Source organism: Manis javanica, chromosome 18 (assembly GCF_040802235.1).
Source record: "Manis javanica isolate MJ-LG chromosome 18, MJ_LKY, whole genome shotgun sequence".
Taxonomy (NCBI): domain Eukaryota; kingdom Metazoa; phylum Chordata; class Mammalia; order Pholidota; family Manidae; genus Manis; species Manis javanica.
Window position 1 is genome coordinate 14,052,074 of NC_133173.1, and position 18,087 is coordinate 14,070,160.

Consider the following 18,087-nt stretch of genomic DNA (forward strand, 5'->3'; position numbering starts at 1 on the left):
TGATTTCCTTCAAGAACTTTTCCTTTGCATTCAAAACATGGCTGTTTGGAGCAGGAGGCCTGGCTCTCAGCCTGTCTGCTTTTGACGTGCTTTCCTCACTGAGCTTAATCGTTTCTAGCTTTTGATTTAAGGTGAAAGGTGTGTGATTCTTCCTTTTGCTTGAACACTTGCAGGCCATCAATTGGCCTGATTTCTACATTATTGGGTCTCAGACTGAGGTGACTGGGAGAGAGTTGCAAGGGATGTGGGCTTTCAGTTGGTCCTGGAAGGAGTGGGAGCAGTGGGAAGAGAGGAAGTGGATGGCAGAAAGGAGTTGGGAAGGAGCTCCAGGTGGACAAATCGGGATGTGACAATAGTAGAGGACAGAGAAGGCAGGGCAGCAAGCAGGGGCCTAGGAAGGAGGCAGACGGCAGGGGCCTGGATTGCTGGTTACCACGCTGCTGAGGCGAGACTTCTCTGGCAGCAGGGGAGTGGCTGGCAGGTGGAGGGCTGGGGTGCTGCGCTGGAGGCGGGAGTGCCTGTGGGTATGTACAGGAGTGACATAGGCAGCCGGGGGAGCCTCAGCATGAGGCCGACCGAGGCCTGCGGCCCAGCTGGTGTGGGCAGTGAGGGAGCAGCCAGACACCGGGAGGTCTCTGGGTAGGAACCCGGGGCAAGGGTGCTGCTTCCCCCATGCTCTTGAGACTAGACCACCCAACACGGAGCCCGCTAGGTAAAGCAGGTGCTCACTTGGAATTAGTTGAGAATCTCAAGATGGTGAAAAGCGTGGCACTCTCCAGAGCCCGAAACATCCAAACCTCCCACTGCTGACAGGAAGACCTGGCCCAAAAGCTATAAACGGAGAACTTGCAGGAGCCCAGATAGACAATAAATGCTCCCTCCCGCCACCCCCAAGAAGACCAAACCACATCATCAGGAATAAGCTGTTAGAAAATATAGCAGGAGAAAAACTATTCAAAATTAAAACACAAAATGCAAAAATACCCAGGGATAAAAGTGCATCCAGAAACCGCTCACAGAGGGATGTGAGGTGTGTGTGCCTGAGGAGGCCCATCCCAGATTTCTGATCTTGGGGACAGATGATGCCATCTCTGTTAAAGCTTAAAGAGATGCTTGATTTTTTTATGTTTTGGGGTGAAGTATGTAACAACTGTTCTAAATTTCACCTGAAAAGAAATGGAAAGCAGGGCCAAATGATTTTTCAAAAGAAAACTACTGAAGGGAGTTTTGCCCAGCCAGATGTGAAAATGTAATGCTGAGATTTACTGCCTGGGGTCCTTAAGGCAAAAGTCCTTTTACAAGGTTAAGTTGGAAACAACCTCAAAAAACATTGCGTGTATCTGTGCAGGGGAAGGACATAAAAGCTTCCCGTTTCCTCTTTCTGATTGCAGCGGGCACAAACTGTGTGTTTTAACTGAGGAAAGTACCCAGTCTCTGGCTTTCGACTGCTAATGGAGCAGTACTGATAACTCCTGTTTGTTATTTCATTGTGTTAGTATTTTTCCGGTTGCTCTGTTATTTTTAGACCGCCTGTACCTTTCCATGTGTCTGTTCAAAGGAAAACATTTTTTGAGTGATTTTTCAAGGTCTTGGAGAAATACATTTTGTTTCTTTAAAAATTCAATCCTACTCTTTTGAAAAACTTATAAAAATGTGTTAATGCCAAGACTTTTGGTTATTCAGTGAACTATTTGGAATCAATAAATAAGTCTTAGGATAGAATTGAGGGGGTCAACAGATACATTTGGTTGCTAGCCCTTCCCCACAGCATTCCATAACTGAACGGACCCTTAGTGAACCATGATTTTAGGTTATGCAGAATGTCATCCCCTCTTGTGCTACTTAAGCGACCCGAAAATCCAGCTTCGCTCAGAGCTCAGTAGAAGATAAGAGACTAACATTTATTGGGAGCTTATTCTGTGACAGCCATTGTTGCGAGAATGCTGCAACTAATGAATGACCACCTGTGAGTGCTCCCTATTTCAGATATGGGGAAACTGAGTCACAGACGGCTTGAGTGGCTTGCCCACGGTCATAGAACTAGGAAGTGGGCCCTAGGATTTGAATCTGGGCAGCCTGACTCCAGAGGTTTCTCCATCAGCCACTTCCTGTGCTTCCGTTGTTTTAGTATCCTAGTCTCTCTGTCGATCATTTTGATTTCTTATTTTGGTCTCTAAAATTGACAAAAAGGCTTTCAATATGTGACTTAATACTGAGCAGAGGGGACCAGAAAAGGCATGGCTTCAGGCAAGCCTCAGTATTATCTTCTGCGTGTTTCCCGTGGTTTGGGACAGACCTTTCCGGATTTGGGTGGTGATGCTCAGCCTGTGCGTGGAATTCTGCCGCCTCTCCTCTGTTCCCTTCCCCAGTGCCCCGGGCCGAGTCTGGAGTGGCAGGCGGTTCCCAGCCCCAGAGGGTGGAGGTCACGGAGGCCTTTCTCCTTCTCCCAGATATCTCCCCTTTCTCCTCCCATAGTATTTCCCTCCTGCCTTTAGCCAGGAAGCACCATGGAACCCAGGACCACAGCAGGCTCTCCCATGGGCATTGATTCTGGGGACACCCTCCTGCTGACCCTCCTTCCTCACCGTTGTTCGTGTTTATCGTGGGTGCACAGTGTGGCGACATTGTGCCTACAGTGTAGAATAACAGTGCTCATGCCCTGACATCCCATTAGGATAATCCCTCCCAGACAGAGCCGGGTTCAGATGATGGGAGGTCTCTGAGGGCCTGGAACCTGGCCAGAGCCCACATTATAGCCCACTTCCTTACTGTGGATTCGTCTCGGACTCCTTAATGAGGCCAGAGACTTGGTTTTCCCGCACATGTTTGCTTATTTTCCTGCTTAAAAGGCTGCCAACCTGTGGAGCCCTATGAAATGTTCACTAATAGCCTGTGATTCAGCGGGTTGGCATTTCTCACAGTCACCGTGGCTTGGAGGCAGTTCTGCTCCAACGCTCTCAAAATAACCCAAGAACACTACCCCTTTCTTAAAGCTGTATGAGTCTATTGCTTAAAAATGTTCCTTTAAGAGCTTTTGAGGAAATTGTACATTTCTGGCCTCTCATCAGTGGTTTTGTTTTCACCCTGGCCTTGTTAGTCTTGTGGGCTGTGCTGGTGCCAGGCAGGAGGTGTATGACACGAAGGGCGTGTGTTAGTTAAGGCATGACTTAAATGCCCAGCACCTTGACTGTGCCTTGCAGGGCCACGCGCTCAGGTGGAGGAGGGGGCGTGCGGCCCACCTCCTTGGAGCCTGCCACCGGAAGGGGGCACACACGTGGGTCTGCCTCCTTCCCAGCAGGAGCTTCATCCTCTATGGGAGAGCCCTGTAAGGGTGCTAGGATCGAAATCACCCAGAGATGTTTATGCGTTCATTAATACGGTCTGGAGGGTCTGTCCGCAGGATTTGTTTTCTTACATTTGTGTGAAACACTGGTGTCTGTGGCCTCGCAGGGAGGTCTGCAAAGCCTGCAGGGGAAGGTGGAGTGCTTGGGCCCGGACACTCCCCGTGCTCCGGCCTTCTTGGCTCTGGAGCCAGGATGCTCCCCTTCAGCCCTGCACCTGAGGTGCATGGGGGACTTGGTGAAGTAGCAGACGAGGGGTTAGAGGCATGCTGGGTGCCCAGGCTTGGCCAGGGCTGGTAAAGGCCCTGGTACGGGAGGGCTCTGTGCCAGTCTAGTGACCTGGACTGACCACACAAGCCCCCAGGGAGAGGCTCCCGCTGCCTGCTGTGGGTACCACGCACCCTTCTCAGGGTCCTGATCTTAGTGATTTGCTGATGGTTTAGATTTTCCCTGAAAGGAACTAAACCATTCCCCTTTGAGGGGCGAGGGAAGGTATTTCCCCCCCAAGGAACACCTGTGTGCCCCATCCCCAACACTTGACCTGTCACTGACTTCTCCGCTGACCTGGACTCCTCACCAGCACTTTCTGTCCTGACCCGGGCAACTTGAGCGAGAACCCTGTGGTCCCCAAGACTTCTCGCTGAGCAGGCAGAGGGAGGACCTGAAATAGAATTTGGACTTGTCACCAAGCCCCACCCTGGCCCCCTTGGCTGTAGGATGCCACTTCTTCTGTGGCTGTAAGCGTGGGGCGCAGACCCTCAGAGTCTGACTTTTACCCTGAGTGTTCCTTTTATTATACACAGACCCTGGGATTTTCTTAGCAAGGGAAGCTGTTTGTGTTCCTGGAACATAAAATGCTTGGTCATGAGGATGTGGGATTAACTGGTTGGTGTCCTGTTTCCTGGCATCCACCCTGAGAGACAGGCCCTCGTCTCCCCGCGTGTACACACACGCACTTCAGTCACTGGATCAATGGCAAACCTGCCCGCACACATCTTGGGTAGAGTCCCTGTCGCCGTTGTTTTTTGCTTTTCTACTCAGAAGGGGGCCTCTTTTGCCTTCTTCACCTGCTGGTGGTGTTCTCAGACCGCGGAAATCACCATGTTTGAATCAGTGGAAACACAGCTTGACACCGGTTTGCCTGGACTGCTGAGTGCTTGCTTGGGCCTGGCGTCCCTCGGCCGTCTCTGTGCCAGCACCCAGTCGTTGTATCAGCATTTCCGGGCGGGCCCTGCTTCTGGTTGCCCTTTGCCATATACAGTGTACTTCTTGGAACTGCAGTTAGTGACAGCACGCGTTACTCTAGCAACCAAACAACTTTTGTGTCTGCACAGCCAGTGTCCTTAGGGGTCTCTGATCTCTGAGCTTGCCGGGCCTGTTGGGCCCAAAGCCTGCTGTGTCCACTCCTTCCTGGGGTCTGAGTTGTAGACACGAGTAACAGCTTAATGAAGACCCTGCAATTTTAGACTTTTGGATTGAGACATGGCCAAAGATATCATGTGGTCAGGTGTGTTTGCTGTTTTATTGAAGAAGAAGTCTGTCTGCCACTTTACTTGTGGCAGGAGGTTTCTCTGGATGAAATGAGGCCCCTGGGGATGGGAGTGGTAGAGGGTGGTCTCATCTCCTTTCCTCTTCTACCCGCCCACCTTCTGCTTCTCCTCTTTTTCTTTAATCTCCAAGATGTCCCCATGGAACCCAGTTTGAAAACCACACTCTGGCTGCATTTTTTATAACCACACATCTGTCCTTGCTCTGTTCCTAGCCAACCCCTAATATGTGACTCTAGAAAGACCCCAGTGGGGTTGTAATTGTTCTGAGGCCCTCTGGCTCAGGGTGATGAGCCATGCGCGGGCCCCTCTCTGCTTCCCAGGGCAGCCGGACTCCTCGCCTCCCCTCCTAGGCCCCCATCCCCCTGTCTCCTCCTCCTTGCCCTGGGTTTGAAGGGCCTTCTAGAAGGGCTTGGCTGTCCGGTATTTCTGAAGCCCCAACTCCCTCGTTTTATTCATTCAGCTGGATGGTTGCTCTCCAGCTATGTCGGCCAAGGTGGGCTTGAATCCCCGTGGGGCAACATCTTCAGACACCAGTAACAAAGCACATGACCCTGCGACAGTGTAGTCACTGACCAAATACTACATGCTACGGCTTACAGAGGCACCTCTTGCTCTTTTATTTCCTAATAAGTTGTTTTTGTAATTATTTTGACAGAGCCTTGCTGGAAGGAGAAAGTAATCCAGAAATATTCTTGACCGAGCGCATTGAAACTATGCCACAAGGTAAGTATTTAAGAAAAGCTAGTTATTTAACTTAAAGATGCTCTCCTGAACAGGTTCATTCCATGGGTACATAGTATCATTTGTCTGGAAGAATTGATGTTAGATACAATTTTTCAGGATAACTATTATTCATCCCTCTCCTAAGTACCAAATAGATTTTATTTGATGGCCTATTGTTTAATTAATGTGAATGAGAAGGCATGGAAAAGTGCCTTAATAACTCATTTGTTCACCTAGCCAGTATTTTGGGGATGCTTCCTACCCAGTGTGGTGAGGGGGGAGAAGGGGCTGTGGGCGACCTGGGAAGCGTGAAGGATGACGAGATGATTGCAGTATGTTCAATATAGACCTTCTGCAGCATAGTCTGGGCCTCTGTATCACCATAGTCACAATCATGACAAATTGGGGATACATGCATTTGGTACGTCTGTTAGGAGAACACTTGACTAACAGCTCATCTGGATAGATGGTAGATTTTTTTAAAACAATAACATTTATCCATCTCATTTTTCGAAACAACATCCCTATTAGGCCCTTTACAGGTCTGACAGGTCACTAGATTCAGAATGATGATTTTGGTTCTGGTCATCCGTGACTGGAAGGGGCCAGTCTTAGGTGATGTCCAGTAAGCTTGCTTTCTGATTTTGACAGTAAGGTTGAAAAAGCAAAGATGTCCATGGAAGTGGCCGTTCGTCAGTCTGCCTGGCGTTAGTTAACATATGACATCTATAAAATAAGAATTATTCATTCACTACATTTCGAGGCTTAATTAGCCACCTAAACATTTTGCACTTGGATAGATAAATCTGGAAGTCTGTCATATAACTTAGAAAGGGGGGAGAGGGCAAAAAGGGCCAGGATCAGATCTCCAGGAAAACCAACAGTCTTAAGTCTACTGGGTATCTCTGTTACTTAGAGTAATGATGACTATCATTCTAATAAATGGTTGAATTTCTACAGAATTCAGAAACACGTCCTATCAGTATACCAACTCAGTATTACAGAGGGAAAAGGAAAGAAATCTGTTTCCAAGGCAGAAAACACCTTCAGCAAACTTCAATCAGAACTCAATGCTGCTTTTAAACCTATCGGCTCACCCCAGGTACCCCCCAGCCACTGGAAACGCTGCCAGAAGAGGCTTTGTGGGCTCAGGATATTCACCCTCTACTACTACCTGGCAGGAAAACACTTATGAAAAAGCCGTCAACTCTTACGAGAAAACTGCCAACAGTCAAACCAACTTCAGAACTTTCTCTCCAACCCATGGTCTTTTAAGAAATACTGAAGCCCAAGTGAAAACATTCCCTGCCAGACCAAGAACTGAAGGTACAAAGGATGCCCCCGCTAATTTAGCCAAGCAGTCCACTGTTGCCCAGCAGTCATCCAGGGAGCACCAGGACAGTGTGGCAGCAGGTGCTTCCCGAAGCACCTGGTCAAATGAGAGGACCATCGTTTTGGGAAAGAAAACAGAAGCTAAAGCCACCAGGGAGCAAGAGAGAAACAGGCCAGGAACCGTTCAGACGAAGCGAGAAGAGAAAATGTTTGATTCTAAGGAGAAGGCATCAGAGGAGAGAAACTTAAGGTGGGAAGAACTGACCAAGTTGGATAAAGAAGCAAGAAAGAGAGAAAGCCAGCAGATGCAGCAAAAGGCGAAGGAGAAGGAGTCACCGCAGGAGAAAAGTGTGAGAGACAGAGAAATACCGATCAGTCTAGAGGTATCGCAGGACAGCAGGCCAGATGTGGCCCCGAAAGGTGTCCAGATGCCCCTGAAGAAGGAGGCTGGTGACGTTGCAGGTAGGGGGGTGGAAACGAGAGAGACAAGGTTTCAGCTGGACACCAGCGACGCCCCCGGCTCTCTGACAGGTGACTCCATGACCCAAACCATTGCAGAAAACATCGTCTCCAGTATCCTGAAGCAGTTTGCCCAATCTCCTGACACTGAAGCATCTGCAGATTCTTTTCCAGACACAAAAGTCACTTATGCGAACAGGAAAGAGCTTCCTGGGGACAGGAAAACCAAGACTGAGATAGTTGTGGAGTCGAAACTGACCGAAGAGATTGATGTGTCAGATGACGCTGGCCTGGACTACCTTTTAAGCAAGGATGTCAAGGAGGTGGAGCTGAAGGGAAAATCGGCTGAGCGGATGATAGGAGATATGATCAATCTGGGTCTGAAGGGAAGAGAGGGGAAAGCGAGGGTAGTCAACGTGGAGATCGTGGAGGAGCCCGTGAGCTACGTGGGTGGGGAGAAGGCAGATGAGGTCTCCACCCCGTTTGAGGTGGAGGAGGTCGATGATGTATCCCCGGGCTCCAAGGGGCTCGCTGGGGAGGAGGGTTATGCAGAAATAGGTACAGTGTTCTCAGGGTATCAGCATCCCAAGACCAAGCAGCCCCAAGAGAACGAAACTCATGTGGAAGAAGTAATGGAGGCGGGTGACTCGGAGGGGGAGCAGAGTTATTTTGTGTCAACTCCGGATGAGCACCCTGGTGGGCACGACAGAGATGAAGGCTCCGTGTATGGGCAGATCCACATTGAAGAAGAATCCACCATCAGGTACTCTTGGCAAGATGAAATTGTGCCAGGTTCTCGGAGAAAAATAAAGAGGGATGATGCATCGGGAGAGAAGATTGTGAAGCCACTGGATGTTCCCGAACCTTCTCTGGAGAAGGATGTGGGTTATACCCACTGGAAAGAACTAGCAAGTGGCGAGTTCCATGCTGAACCCACTGTCATTGAAAAGGAAATAAAGATACCACATGAATTCCAGACTTCCATTAAGGCCGACTTCAAGGAGCCCAGACACCAGCTGGTGGAAGTGATCGGGCAGCTGGAAGAAAGCCTTCCAGAGCGCATGAAGGAAGAGCTGTCTGCCCTTACCAGCGAGGGCCAGGGCGGGCCAGGGAGCGTTTCCATTGACGTAAAGAAAGTCCAGACCTCTCGTGGTAGGTCTGTGACCTTAGTTGCTGAAGTCAACCTCTCGAAAACTGTGGATGCCGATCAGTTAGACCTGGAGTTGCTGAGCAAGGATGAAGCCAGTGAAATCGAGAAAGCTGTGGAGTCGGTGGTACAAGACAATTTGGCCAAGGGATCCAGCTCGCCACCTGGAAGCCCAGACAGGGAAGCTGGAGCAGAGGCCCCAGCTGCTGGCTTTCACTTCAAGCGTTGGGCCACCCAAGAACTGTACAAGCCTTCTGGTGAGGACGGTGATGCCAGCCAGGCTTCTGCCGGCACAGAGGGGGTCACTTCCCAGGGTCCCGTGTCGGCCACCGTGGAAGTCACCAGCCCAAGGGGCTTTTCCCAGTCACATGTGCTGGAGGATGTAAGCCAGTCTGTAAGACACATTAAAATAGGCCCCACTGGAATTTGGAAGACTGAGCAAGTCTCACGCGAAGGACCCACTGCAGAAGTGGTGGAGGTAAGTGGGGAAGGTGACCTCAGCCAGGCAGCCAGCTCGGCGGGAGCCAGCTGGTCAGTGAGGCACTTTACATGGGGTCCCAATCCAAGTCAGTTGTCTAAAGAAGTGTTTCTTCAAGGGCCTGTTCCTGCCTTTCAGGAGGCAGAAGACACAGAAACGCCAAGCTTGGTAGAGCTTTCTGCAGGTACCTATGGATCAGGGAGGCACAGCGCATTTGGCTCCAAAGAATTTCATGCTAACAGGGAAATTATTTTGCAGGGCCCCATTTCTGGAACAGAAAAGGTTGATTATTTTCAAACAGAAGAGTCAGTGGGCACCCAGACTTCTGTAAAGCACCTTCATTTAGGCCCCAGAGATGGGTTCAGTGAGCAAATACAGTTCACAGTCCCCCTTTCAGACCAAATGGAGTTGGGTGTCAGAGAAGGTGCTGTGCACACCCACGAGGTGTCAGGAAACAGCACATCCATCAGGCCTGTCAAAGTCAGGCTTCAGGAGTATCAGAACACCGACCAGACAGTTCCCGTACTGGGGGAATTTAGCGACTCAGAAAGTAGTGCCCTCAGAGAGGACTTGGCAGATGTGATCCAGGCCATTCCTGGTTACATGGTAGACAGGAAAACCCTGGTGACTGAAAAGAACACCCTCCAAAGGGCTGTTTCCGAGCCTCCTCAGGAGGCTAGTGTGGGAGGCATGTCAGGGGCAGAAGTGACATCAGGTATGAGCAGATCCTTTAGGCACATTCAGCTGGGGCCTGGAGAAGCCAAAACCTCCAAACACGTCTTCTGTGGACCCATTTCCAAAACATTTGCACTTGCCGGTTCGGCGGACTCCCCTGAGCTAGGCGAGCTAGCAGGCAGCAGCAGAGTGCTAAGGCAAGTGGCACTGGGGCCCAAAGAAACTCCGTTTACCTTTCAGATGGACGTGAGTAACGTAGAGGCAACCCCCAGCTGGACACAAGAGGCCACAGTTCTCTTCCCTACAGGGACGGAAGCAGCTCGTAGCGTGTCTGACCGTGGGACCTGGAGAGATGCTGGCAGTAGACATGACCAGGCAGCCGGCGTGAGCTCTCAGGGCTCGGCTGGGGACAGACGCCAGGCCCCGGGGGAAAGGAGCAAGGAGCAGGCTGAGCTTGATAAGATGGTGCAGCTGCAGAGGATGGTAGACCAAAGGTCAGTGATTTCAGATGAAAAGAAAGTAGCCCTCCTCTATCTAGACAATCAGGAGGAGGAGGAGAATGAGGGACACTGGTTTTGATAAATATTTCTGTTCAAAATGGTATCTTATTTGGTAACATACCAACACACAAAGGCCTTTACTTATTTTAAGGGAGGGGAGGCTCACTATTAAGACCTCCCTTTTTTTTCATTTTCTTCAGTGTTCCAGGCAACATCCATTTACTTTATAATCTGTAAAGTTTTCAAATTAATCCATGCCTTTAAAGGCGTTGGAATTTTGTTTTTGAGTTGGGACTTTGATAAAAATGCTTTTTGTGTTTTTAGTTCTTTTTTCTGGAGTTTTCTCTCCATTCCTAGAGATACTTTCTACCTGTTTTGCACCTGATCACAGAAATGCCTTGCATCTGTTTAAAACTATAGCTAGCTAGCTATAGGTAAGATGCCTAAACAGCCATGCAATTAAAGTAATATATTTAAGAGTAAATTTTATTTGTATCTGCAAATATGAGATAGTAAACTAACTTTTTAAGGGAAAAACAATACATTTTTCTCTTTCCAAAGTCATTTCAAAAAGAAATCAGCAGATGGCTTATATTAAAAAAAAAAAAAACCCAACTAAATGATTTCATCTTTGGGAAACAGTTACTTGTCACAGAGTTAAATTCATTTTAAGACTTGAATTAATTGCTTTCTATGTGCAGAATTAAAAATATATAGTATTTTGTTTATGGAGAGGGCAGCTCCAGCCTATTGCAATATTTCAATTCAACATCCTTGGTCTGTTTGCACAGGTTCCTAGAACCCTGCACTGGCCCTGTGTGTAGGGGAGAATGATTATTGGCAATGCTTACAGTGCCATTTATTTTTTGTAACACTAATCATTAAGCAGCACACAATCTAAGTATTTTTCTCTTTTTGTAACCCCAGTTTTGGAGTAGCTAGCTCTGATTAGACTATGCTTGAGCTTCTCTGCACCTTAGCCCTTAGCACCTAATGTTTAATTTCATTGGGGAGAGGTAGACCCTGAAGACAATAAAGAACGTGAAGGCTTAGACTACAGCTGCCCTTGCAATATGGCCATGTGCAGTTAAAGCGGAAGCACGAGGTGGACTGTGCCTCCTGAAGAAGCTTTTTCAACTCACCGCTGATGGAGTTGAGGTCTTTCTGAGCTGAAAGAGTTCGAGGAGAAAAATGACAATCAGCGCACAGAATTTTTTGCACTTTCAGTAAAATCATTACAGCTGGGGTGTTTTGTTCAGGGAAACGAATAATACGTTAAATAGAGTAAGATGTGCTGGGGGAGGCACTGAGTGTGTCTCCTGCCACCTAGCCCTGGAGCACCTGGCTGGGCCCCAGAGGAAGGCAAAGGCCCTATTCTTGTGGGCCACGTAACGTGGACCTGCAGATACACACTGCCTGGTTCAAGGTACTAGGAGAGCGCTCTGTTGGGTTTGTTTCATTTTACACAAGGGTATTGGTTTTAAAGCTTCCATCTTTAAAGGTGTAGTGCCACTTAAATATGGTATCATTAGCAGCACAGTATTGTTTTAATCCAAACTAGTTTCTTTCACATAATGTTGTCTCTAACACGTATCAGAACTGCCTGCAGTGTGCAGAGAAATAGGGTCTGAGGTCATGTCGTCCTCTGCTATCTTATGATAATGGGGTGGCTGAGGCATGTGAGGTTCTGAGTTTCACACATGGCCCTCAGACCCCATGACGCCTGTCTCCTCACCTCCCAGAAATGGCTAAATGCAGGTATTTTAAGGAGAGTATGTGTTTTTGTTTTTTTACTATATGTGGAGGAGAAACACAGCACAGCTTTCAGGATGATCTATTTTAAAAACATTGCGTAGTGGTATAGAAAGTTGATGTGAATTGTAAGTTTAGACCTTTGTTATCTGCCAGATGAGCTAGTAACTGCTGCAAACTGGCACGGAGGTGACGGCTCTGCAAGCAAAGACCTCTCATTTCTAATACAAAGACGGGTGGGTTTTATGGGAGCTGTAATTGGTAGTGATTTTTGTACAAATGATTGATTGGTGAGCATTTGGTTACAGGTGGCAGCCTACTGATTTGATGGTAAGACAGACGGATCAGGAGGATTATGTGAGTCTAGGTGGGCTTTGTGGTTAGTCCTTAATGTCCCTCTCCAACCTTGTGACCTTACAAGTGAGTGTTAACCTGAATAGGTGCACATCATGACCCACTTATTTTTGGAAAATAAGTATCTCCGTTCTTAATTTTTGTCTCCAAGTCCAAATACACATATCCTCAAGAAGTATCCTGCCAGGAGGATTTACCAAAATGGAATCAGGTTACCGAGTCTCTGGATCACCCAAGAGCAGGGTGTGCCTGAGACACAGGGCCAGGTCTCCCTACAGCAGCACGTCCTTTAAAACCAGCCACTCCGGAGACCATAGAAATCAGCTTTGTGATGGGACGGGGTGAGGACACAGCCAGTCTTTTCATATGTATTGTTGTATAGACAGAACGGTATTAATGGAATGTTTTTCACCTTCGCACTGGTTGTTTCGATATTGTTTGTTTAAAATGTATATTTGGAATGGAATCCTCTAAAAGCTGAGCTTGCTAACCTTCTGCTCCCTGCAAGGAGAAATGTCACAAGAACGTGTAAAAATAAAAATCTAAGGAAAAAACCCGCATTGTTTCTAAAGAGAATGAATGTTTTATGGTAGGGGTTTTTGGTGGTTTCTGTTTAAACTGTAAAGCATATATGTGTTCACATGCATGGTTTTTATGGTGGCACAGAATCCCTGGGGAGAATAGAGATGAGAAGTTCCAGTTCTTTAAGTCCTCATCTGAATCAGAACTTTATACTGTTAGCACAGAACTTGAAAACACAGCAGACACCATACACCACATGGCTTGTTTTGAAATACAGACTGGGCAGGCTACAGTAAGCATGTTGTCATCACAGCCTGGGAGGCTAGTGCTAATGGGTGACCAACTGGAGGGTCCCCCAGGGCATGGGACTTTTGGTGCTAAAAACAGGGTAATCCTAGGCGCACCAAGGTATTTGGTGACCGTGTAAATGCAAATTGGAAGGGTTAATTAATTATGGTCCTTTCTTAGGGGCTTGAAAAAAACTGGGGTAGTTTGAGACGAAGTAGTAGTTAGATACCCTTACTTTTTTTTATAACCTTTCACCAAAAAAAACCCTGATTGGATAACAGTTATCTTCTCATGTTGAAGTCAACATATTTAATAGATGGGAGACATTTGGGGAAACAATCCTAAGTTGATTCTTTCCCAGGGTGGGGGCTCAGATTTTAAAAAGGTGTTTTAGTTTCTGTGACTCCAAGATATTATCCTCCAAGAAGTACAGAAAGGAAGAAGTAACATCAGAATTCACATTTTCCCCCCTGAAACCCAGCATGGACTCTGCCTGCTCAGGCTGCTCTGAAAGAATACCACAGATGGCAAGGCTTAAACAATGGACGTGTATTTCTCACGGTTCCCGAGGCTGGAAGTCCAACGTCAAGGTGCCGGTGGACCTGGTTCCTGGCGGGGCTCTCCTTCTGGTTTGCAGATGGCGCCTTCTTATTGTGTCCTCGCACAGTGGACACGTCATCTCTCTAGTGTGTCTTTTTATAAGAGCACTAGGTCATGGGGCTGTACCTTCATGTATTAATTACCTCCCAGAGGCCCCACTTCCAGATACTTCATATTGGGGCTTAGGGCTTCAACTCATGACTTTGGACGTACACATTCCGTCCTCAGCTGACTCCAGTGTATATATTTAAAATGCTCGTTCCACTATCCGTATTAAAACCATTTCTTTAAGTAGCTAGGACACTTGCTGAGGAGTGGCCTGGTCTCTCACCTTTGCACATTGCCTTCATCCGCAACCCTGTCTGGGATGGGTGGATCTGAGCAAGGGTGGGCATGGTTGGCTGTCACACTTTTGAGGAGGACACGGTACCTTCCTCTCCACTTTGACTGGGATCTGTGTTTATTTCTCCGTCAATTCTGGAGGTGGCGCCCTGCACAGATGGAGTTCCCTGCTGGCCTTTGCGTGGACGGGGCCTGTGCTGCATCCTGCTGCTGTCCGAGCACCAGCTGCAGCCTCGCTGGACCGCGGTCCCAGGCATGAGGGTGGTGAGGGGAAGGAACAGCACAGTGCCCACACCCCCTCCCACCCTCCTTGTGCCCTGTCCACCGCTCTCCAGCACTAGTGCCATTATTGACAGCATGGAGCAAGGTGCTCAAGACTTCCCACTCTGCTGTCCCATTCTCCAGTGATGACGCCCGCCTCTGCCACACGAAGACCACTCAGGATATGAGCGCTCAGCCGCTCCACCCTCCCTACCCCACCAGCTCAACCAGGGGACACAGCTGGGAGAGCATGGGATCAAGGGACGTGCCAGCTTAGAAGCTCCAGAGTGGCCACACTTCCCCTGCCTCACCTCCAATCCCTTACACTTGCCCCCCTGACTTCCGGGCCAGATCAGATCCATTTATCACCCACCCCAGTGTACTGGGCTCTTTTCCTCTGTTGTCTTCAACTAATCACATCATGATGTGTTTAATAACTAGCGTCCAGGTTGGATGGCTGCCCTGAGAGGATGGGGACAGCGTGTGTTCATTGCTGTGTCCCCTGTTCTCAGCACAGGCCCGGTACCTACTGGGCACTCAGCCATCCTCGGTGAGTGCCTGAGTACAGGAGTGGAGAGAAGATTCCCACCCCTTCCCATGCTCTGGAGAATGCTGAGGCCGGCTTCGTTCAAAAAATACATGCTGACCCAACTTCCAAATTTCCTTTTATCAGCACTTTATTCTCACTTTATTTTCAATCCCTATTACCTTGCTATAAAAAAGGGCTTCTTCCAGAATCTTACCACTCCAGATCTGACTCCAGACCTGTGCAAAGGGCTCTATATGTACAGTCAGAGACTGAGTCTACTTCTCTGCACAGAAAGTTCTGAAGTTTGGAAAAGAAGCCTTTCAGTGGCAATAAAAAAAAAATTGTGTTGGCAAGAAAAATCACAGGTTCTGAAAAGAAAAATGCTTTGTAGAAGCATCAGATCGCTCTGAGGGGCATCCACTGTCAGAAATGTGGCCCACACGGGAGGTTTACGGTATCACCGTTGCATGTTGGAGCAGTCAGCTTTGAAAACCTAATACAGTGCCGGTTGAATCCCATCTTCTAGTCAGAGAGAGATTCGTACAGCACCCTGCCAGCCCCCAGGCATGACCCAAGCTTTCTCTGGGGGCGGGGTGGGGCTCAGTCGGCTGCGGGGGGCCTGGCCCTGCCCAGCATGGTGCGCTGGGGCCCGCTGGTGCAGAGGGCTGGTTTGGCTCTCGGTGCTTGCCTTGGCTTTGCGGCCACCTCAGGGGACCTGCAAACAAGCAGAGGTGGGGTGAGGGTGGCGCCCCTCAGGTCTCCCCATGGCCCCCCGATGGCAGTTGCTGAGCTGCTCTCTGTGAAGGAGCCTTGGGAGGGAATGAAAATGATAGGGAATTGGGGCACAGGAACAAAACCAGGTTTTTTCTCCCACTTTCTGATTCCTTGTGGCCAATCTCCCTGGCTGAGACAAGCATCCCTTAACTGGCTCAGAGGGCAATGCACAGGCAGAAAGGCTGGGCTGGAGGCCTAGTTGGCTCCTCTTCCCCGTGCTAAAGGGACCTGGGCCCACGCGGCTGGCTCCAACACAGGGCCCCTGCTGGCCGTGCGCTGGCGGTGCCTCCATGGGCGTGGATTGGCCGTCGGCCCACAGACTCCCGCCCAACAGCCTGTGAGGTGGGGCACCCCCGCAGCAGAGCGCGGGCCCACGGCTCAGCGGCTGAGAAGGACAAGGGGCCAGCCCGCAAGGTGAGGTCAGAGAGTGCTCAGGCTCTCCTGGAAGCCACCCTGGGCATGAAGGGAAGTCTAAGCCAGAGCTCCAGCAGGCCAGGCTCAGGTGCCATGCCCTCACTCCATGCTTGCCTACAGGTGAGATGACCTGTAGGTGCAGGTCTTTGGGAGGAGGAATCCCCCAGCACATGTTTCTGACATCATTCACGAGCTAATTTCTTCTTAATATCTGGGCAGAGGAGATATTTTACAACTGGGTTTTCAAAGGAATTGGTCTTGCAGTTTATGAGTAATAGGAAGTCAGTAAAACTTTCCATAGAAGGTTCCACAGAAACTTACAGAACCAGCTTCCTCTGAGATTCCAAATGGCAAAGATAGTATGAGGGGATCCCAACTCACTTGGACAGGCTGTCCATGGTCTTCTGGGTGGCCTGAGTCCTCCTGTCCTGGGGTCCGTATAAGATGGTCTGAATCTGAAGACACTGTAAAACACCAAGTAGTAAGCATGAGGTTATGAAAATGTCACTGAGTGCATTTTATGGGAAAATCAAGTCTCCCTTGACTGAGAGAAAGAATACTTTATTCATGGACTCATGCTATGACGGAATTAGTGCTTTCTCGGGGTTTCTCCTAGGGGCAGTCTGACCTTTAGTTTAGATGTTCTAAGGGATCCAGGAAGCAAATGCATAGTTTTAGCACTATTTTACAGAAGTCTCTGTTCAACAGAGTAGCTGTATGCAGAACTGTGTTTAAAAGTAGTATTTCTAGAAAATAAAGGCAAGAACATTGATATTGACCAGAGGACAGTCTCTAGTTTCCTTTTTTCTTTTTCAATCAAAATATAGTTGATACACAATATTGTACTGGTTTCAGATGTACAGCATAGTGATCTGACAATTAGTACATTACTAAATGCTCACTATATTAAGTGTAGTTGGTGGGAATGTAAACTGGTGTAGAAAGCAATATGGAGGTTTCTCTAGTTTCTATTTTTCAATGACCTTTGCTTGCTATAACCCAGAAAAGTTTGTTTTTAATGGTTTTGTTTTTTTGTAAACAAATGCTTTATCTTATATGGGCTTCCTATATTCATTAATACACAGCAATTTCTTAGGAATTCACTTATTTAGTAGCTATTATGTAGTGCTACCTTTAGCTTGATTTCTTACTTCTGCTAACTGTCCTGCCATTTGTTGGCTTGGGCCAGGCCGGCACAAACTCAGGGCCAGGATAAAGATGAGAGTTAGGCCCAAAATGGTCAAAATATAATTTTGAAGAAGAGTGAGGCAGAGACTCTTGCTTTACTGGATGGACAGGGATGGACAAACAGACCAGTGTAACATGACAGTCTAAAACTTGATAGATGACAGAAGCAGCCCTGAAGGATCTGTGAGAAAGAGCTCACTAGTCAATACATGGAACTGGGACTACCAGTTTTCCAAATGGAAGAAAATGGATCCCTACCCCAAATCAAACACAAAAATTAATCCAGATAGATTGATGAACTAGAAGTGAAATGAAAACTTATAACTTTTAGGTTAAATACTGGAGGATATCTTTATGATCTTGAGGCAGGGAAGTATTTTGTAGATAAGATCCAAACAGGCCAAAAGAAAAAGACTAATAAAATTCAACTGCATTAAAATTCAAGATATCTGTGTACCAAAATTCACTGTAAGCAAAGTACAAAGACAAAGCCGACTGAGAAAGGGTGAGTATTCAGAATATGTAAAGAACTCCTATAAGGTAATGAGAAAAACAACCTACCAGTAGAAAATGATCAAGACATATAAACAGATTACTCAAACAAATTGAAAATTAAATAGATAAAAAACACATGTAAGCTCAGTAGTAACCAGAAATGCAAACTAAACTTTCATTGAGGTTGCCATTTCACCTATCAGACTGCAAAAATTATAGTCTGATAATAATAATACCAAGCTTTGTCAAGGATATGATGCAAGAACTCTTTTATATTTTGACAGTGGGTGTTAAAATTGGTACAACCACTTTTCAGAACAATTTGGCAATGTTTAGTAATGGATAATTAAATTAGTAAAAAAT

General features: G+C 47.8%; 2 protein-coding genes across 12 annotated transcripts in view; one reads left to right on the forward strand and one right to left on the reverse strand.

Moving 5' to 3' along the window:
• SYNM (synemin) overlaps positions 1-18,087 on the forward strand; it is a 38,209-nt gene that overhangs the window by 12,527 nt on the left and 7,595 nt on the right. For 4 of the 8 annotated variants that reach the window (XM_073227187.1, XM_073227186.1, XM_073227188.1 and 1 more), the window contains exons 3-5: positions 5,547-5,614; positions 6,575-9,030; positions 9,946-10,199. In XM_073227187.1, coding sequence (XP_073083288.1) covers positions 5,547-5,614; positions 6,575-9,030; positions 9,946-10,199 — 2,778 coding nt within the window. Of the gene's footprint in view, positions 1-5,546; positions 5,615-6,574; positions 12,870-13,602; positions 13,988-14,204; positions 14,338-18,087 lie in introns of those variants that run through there. The other 4 variants (XM_073227185.1, XM_073227190.1, XM_017670324.3 and 1 more) reach the window with 4 other exon arrangements.
• Positions 14,476-18,087, reverse strand: part of TTC23 (tetratricopeptide repeat domain 23) — a 98,509-nt gene continuing 94,897 nt past the window's right edge. For all 4 annotated transcript variants that reach the window (XM_073227193.1, XM_073227192.1, XM_073227191.1 and 1 more), the window contains 2 exons: positions 16,423-16,505; positions 14,476-15,568 (listed from right to left, as the gene is read on the reverse strand). In XM_073227193.1, the coding sequence (XP_073083294.1) occupies positions 15,454-15,568; positions 16,423-16,505 (198 nt within the window). In that variant the 3' untranslated portion in view covers positions 14,476-15,453. The remainder of the gene's footprint in view (positions 15,569-16,422; positions 16,506-18,087) is intronic.